The sequence below is a fragment of the Phacochoerus africanus genome, chromosome 4 (genome assembly GCF_016906955.1).
Source record: "Phacochoerus africanus isolate WHEZ1 chromosome 4, ROS_Pafr_v1, whole genome shotgun sequence".
NCBI classification, from domain to species: domain Eukaryota; kingdom Metazoa; phylum Chordata; class Mammalia; order Artiodactyla; family Suidae; genus Phacochoerus; species Phacochoerus africanus.
The window spans coordinates 68,062,270-68,067,816 of record NC_062547.1 but is presented as its reverse complement, the minus strand read 5'-3'; the positions used below and the strand labels follow the sequence as shown (position 1 = coordinate 68,067,816).

General features: G+C 42.0%; 1 protein-coding gene across 1 annotated transcript; it reads left to right on the top strand.

The window, feature by feature from the left end:
- The first annotated feature begins 1,812 nt into the window (after positions 1-1,812).
- Positions 1,813-2,742, top strand: LOC125124279 (olfactory receptor 18-like). Its single transcript, XM_047774425.1, has one exon. The coding sequence runs from the start codon at positions 1,813-1,815 to the stop codon at positions 2,740-2,742; it is 930 nt and encodes a 309-aa protein (XP_047630381.1).
- Positions 2,743-5,547: the final 2,805 nt, after the last annotated feature.

The window sequence follows — 5,547 nt, the reverse complement described above, 5'->3', positions numbered from 1 at the left end:
ATATGGAAGTTCCCAGGCTAGGGATCAAATCAGAGCTGTAGCCACTAGCCTATGCCACAGGCAGATATGAGCCACGTCTGTGACTTACACCACAACTCATCACAACGCTGAATCCTTAACCCACTGAACAAAGCCAGTGATAAAACTTGCATCTGCATGGATACTAGTCAGATTCATTTCTGCTGAGCCATTATGGGAACTCCTCATTTTCTTTGTATTAGAACCTATAACATCCAGGGTTTTTTTTAAGTATTGAATCATTAAAATAAAACAGAGAGAGAGAAAGAAAGGGGTAATTAATATGATTTTGTGCCTGAGACACATTTTACAATTTCCACTCACTCTGAATGAGTTGTCTGGGACCTGATAGGCTTCTCTCTCTCTCTCCTTATAGGAGAATATAATAACATTAAATCTTTATTAGGATTGTATCTCATCAATGACTAACTCATCCAATAATGATTCAAATTCTTTTTTTTTTTGTCTTTTGTTGTTGTTGTTGTTGTTGTTGTTTGCTACTTCTTGGGCCGTTCCCAGGCTAGGGGGTGAATCAGAGCTATAGCCACCGGCCTACGCCAGAGGCACAGCAACGCGGGATCCGAGCCGCGTCTGCAACCTACACCACAGCTCACGGCAACGCTGGATCGTTAACCCACTGAGCAAGGGCAGGGACCGAACCCGCAACCTCATGGTTCCTAGTCGGATTCGTTAACCACTGCGCCACGACGGGAACTCCTGATTCAAATTCTGTTTGAGCATTTATTCAGTGCTAAGATGTCTCTTAGGAGCTACTCCTGCGATCAGGATGAGCCACCATCCATTATGCCCTAATGGTCTATTGATTAGTTTGAACCGAAATTTCTTGAGAGGCAAATTTAGTTGCTTTCAGCGTCCTTAATTAGAAGATTTTTGAAAAAGAGAAAAATAGTTTTTATTCTCTCTGGTTCCTTCAAAAGTAGGGGGCAGATATTTTCCTACGTTTGTGGATTTGTTTTCACACAATATATTGTCCAGATGTCTTTGGCCACATGCCTCTAAAACAGATGTAATAAAGAAACAACTGAGTGCCTCAGGCATCAATAAAGAGGAGCTCACAGAAGTTTTCATCCTGGCTCAGTGGAAATGAATCTGACTAGCATCCGTGAGGATGCAGGTTTGATCCCTGGCCTTGCTCAGTGGCTTAAGGATCCGGTATTGCTGTGAGCTGTGGTGTAGGTTGCAGACATGGCTCAGATCCCAGGTGGATGTGGCTGTGGCATAGGCCTGTGGCTACACTCTCATGTTACCCCTAGCGTGGGAACCTCCATATGCCATGGGTGTGGCCCTAAAAAGACGAAAAAAAAGAAGAAGAAGAAGAAGACGCTCACAATGAAGAAATAGTGTTGAAGGTGCTGGGGTGTATGTTCTTGAACCATGAACAATTTCTGTGTGAATTGCTTAAATCTAAAGTATGAACACTAGGGGCTCCCACCGTGGCTCAATGGGTTAACCACAAGACAGAGTACAAATCAGGATGTGGTGTTTATCCCTGGCCTTGCTCAGTGGGTTAAGGATCCAGCATTGTAGCAAGCTGCAGCACGGGTCACAGATACAGCTTAGATCCAGTGTTGCTGTGGCTGGGGAATAGGCCCACAGCTGCAGCTCTGATTTGATCACTAGCCTGGGAACTTCCATATGCTACAGGTGTGGCCATAAAATAAATAAATAGATAAGAAAATAAATAAATAAATAATAAGGACACTTCTCTTGGTGCCTCAAAAATTGTTTCATTTATTCACCAATATCTTCTTTGTTTTAGATGTTTCCCCTAACATGGAACCACAGAATCATACACATTCCTCAGAATTCCTCCTCCTGGGCCTCTCAGATGATCCAGACCTGCAGCCTCTTCTCTTTGAACTCTTTCTCTCCATGTATTTGGTGACTCTAATTGGGAACCTGCTCATCATCCTGACTGTCAGCTCTGATTCCCACCTCCACACACCCATGTACTTCTTCCTTTCCAATTTGTCCTTGGCTGACATCAGTATCAGCACCACCACTGTCTCCAAGATGCTAGTGAACTTCCAGACACACAGCAAAACTATCAGCTATGCAGGCTGCCTAGCTCAGGTGACCTTTTATCCTTTTTTTGCCTGTTTGGAGAGTCTACTTCTGACAGTCATGGCCTATGACCGGTTGGTGGCCATCTGTCACCCCCTACACTACCTGATGATCATGAACTCCCGCCTCTGTGGCTTGCTGGTCCTGGTGTCATTTTCCACTGGCCTCTTAAACTCCCAGCTGCACTACTGGATGATGTCACAGCTCACCTTCTGTGCAGATGTGAAAATCCCTCATTTCTTTTGTGAACTTTCTCAGCTCATTAGTCTTGCCAGTTCTGACACCTCCACCTATAACATATTAATCTACTTCATCGGTACCATCTTTGGTGGGATTCCACTCTTAGGGATCTTTTATTCTTATGCTCGAATTCTTTCCTCCATTCTGAGAGTCTCATCATCGGGAGGGAGATATAAAGCCTTCTCCACCTGTGGCTCTCACCTGTCTGTTGTTTGCTTGTTGTATGGAACAGGCCTTGGGGTGTACCTCAGTTCGGCCATCTCCTCCTCCCCCAGGAAGGGTGCAGTGGCCTCGGTGATGTACACTGTGTTCACACCTATGCTGAATCCCTTCATCTACAGCCTGAGGAACAGGGACATCAAGCGTGCCCTGTGGGGGATTATCAGCAGAATAGTCTAATCTCAATAACTGTGCTATCTTTACTTGGTTCTCAACTGGTAATGGCATGAAAATCATATATGTACAACAATAAACTCAGAATCTGGAGTCACATAGTCTATGTGCAATTTTCTGGCTCTCTGCTTTTTCTTAACACGACTTTTCCTCTTTGAACAGTGCTGATGGAATTGTGCTATTATTTGCACTCCCCATGAAAGTCATAGCCCATCCAAGGTTTTGCATAGCACATCACTTTCTACATGCACTACCCAGGACTCTCGATCATGGGTAGTTTTGTTTCTATCTTTGCAAAATAAGCACCGCTCTCCCTTCTTATTGTTTCTATACTTTTCATGTAATATTCCTCCCATTTCTTAAGATGAATCCAAACTCTATCTTAATAACCAAAACATCCAATGTATTTTGGCAAACTCTAAGAGACAGAGAGTGAAATGGCAGTTGTCAGAGGTTTGGGAGGAGGAATGGGCACTTAGTGTTTCATGGGGACAGAGTTTTCACCTGGGAAGGTGAAAAAGGTTCCAGAGGCACATGGTAGTGGTGGATGCAAAACAATATGAAGGTACTTAACACAACTGAACTGCATACTAAAAAATAGTTAAGAGGGTAAGTTTTATGGCATTTTACTATGATAAAAATATATCTCCTGTAGGGAATTAGGGATATACTGCTCCAAATGTTGGGTGTTAGTCATCAGCAATCACCTCCTAGAAGAACCTGCTCAGCTACAGATCACCACCAGGCAGCCCACATTCAATGACTCTATGATGTGGGGATATAAGCCTTTGACCCCTTTGCCCCACCTCCAACCATCGCTCAGGAATCATACTGGCTCCAGAGCTTCCTGGTGGATTTCAGAGGCCTTTGATGGACTTCAACTTGGCTTGACTTTTTGCACTGCCCTTCCTCCCTACAAAGAGTTTGCAAATACCACAAGTCCCAAGGAACAGTCTTCATAAGACGCCCCTCATTTCAGACACCAGCCACAATTCCGGGGTTTCTAGGGTCACCCTCATTACAGGTATGCTGGCAACAAAGTTGAGGACTTTCTCTTATTCAATAATTCTCTAGAAGGACTCAAACTGAGGGGACTCCCTCAGGTTCATAATGCACTTGAATGACTCACAGAACTCAGGAAAGTTATGAACATGGGATTAGAGTTTCATTATAGCAAAAGGATACAAATTAGAACCAGACTAAGGAAAACCAACCCAGGATAGGATCTCAAACATCCCAGGGTGAAGCTTCTTCTGTCCTCTCTCCATGGAGTCCAGACTCATTTCTTCTTCCTGCTGAAAACTGCTGACAATATTCAAAAAAGTCTTACCAAGTAGACAGCTCACCTGAGCTTCAGTGTCTAGACATTTTACAGAGGCTTCATTCCATAAACCTGATTGGTTGCAGTTTTGTCCATATGGTTGAATTCACTTTTGAGCTTCCCTTCTCAGAGTTTGGGTTGATGTAACTTTGCCCAAAGCCCTAATTCTAATTGTTTGTCTTTCTGGCTTGGCTTCATATTAGCACAAATTCTCTGGTAGGGCCTAGAGTATCCACCATGAATACTAATACACCTATCATTAAGGAAATTTCAAAGGTTTAAAAAGTTACCTCCCAGAGGAGTTCCCATTATGGCTCATTAGGTTAAGAACACAGCATTGTGTCTTTGGCAATGCAGGGTCAATCCCTGGCTTCCCTCAGTGGGTTATGTATCCAGTCTTGCCACAAGCTGTGGTGTACATCACAGATGCAGCCCAGATCTGGCATTTCTGTGGCTGTGGTGTGGGCCAGCAGCTGCAGCTCTAATTTCACCCTTGGCATGGGAACTTCCATATGCCACAGGAGTGGACATAAAAATAAGAATAAAATATGCATATATATATGTATATATACTCATAAATAAAAATAAAGGTTACCTTCTAGGGACTGGGTCAAAGCCATATCTCTCTTTAGCTTGGGATCAAATTCATTCTTATACCCCTGCCCTTTCATAAGTGTTAAAAAATTCAAAATATTTGTAACACATTAATCCATAATTTCCCTTCCTTCCTGGACTACTAGATATTGCATACAGTGATATATAAGCCTGTGAGATAATTAATGTTTGGTTTTCTTCTATTACTATCAATATTCAATAGGATCAAATGTTACCCAAATAATAGTCTGCACAAGTCTGCATCACAAATTAAATGCTGGTTTTATAAGTTTCAAGAATAAGAAAGGACAAGTAATCATGATATAACTCTCTCAAGTGGACATGTAATAAGAAAATACAAGGTGAGGATCTTTCTGCCTCCTTCAAGAAAATTCATCATAGCAAAGATAGTGGATTGGTAAAATCACAAAACAACTCACTCACAAGCCTATCTTTGATTTTCATATACTATGACGTCTCAGTTGAGCAATGATCCTAGTATTTGATCTACACTTCCCACTATGAAATTGTCACAGTTATTATTACTACAATTTTCTTATTTCTCCATCATTCTTGAATTTCTAATTATTCACTTTTCCTTCCAATTCTTCTCTACACTCCTGCCATTTGGGCATTTGGCCTCCCTCTGACATTTATGCACAGACACATAATTAGAATTTTTTCTTCCATGCTCAACTTAATTGGGTATATATACTCTATTTTTACAAATCAGGTAATGAGAAATAAATACCTGAATTCCTCATGCATAGAACTCTGAGCCAGGAGGACTGCACAGGTAAGATGTGGAAGGTTGCAACAGACCACTCTCCCACATATCAAATTTCATAAGCCAAATTATACTAATGACATCAAGATTCCAACATAAAGGTTCTAAA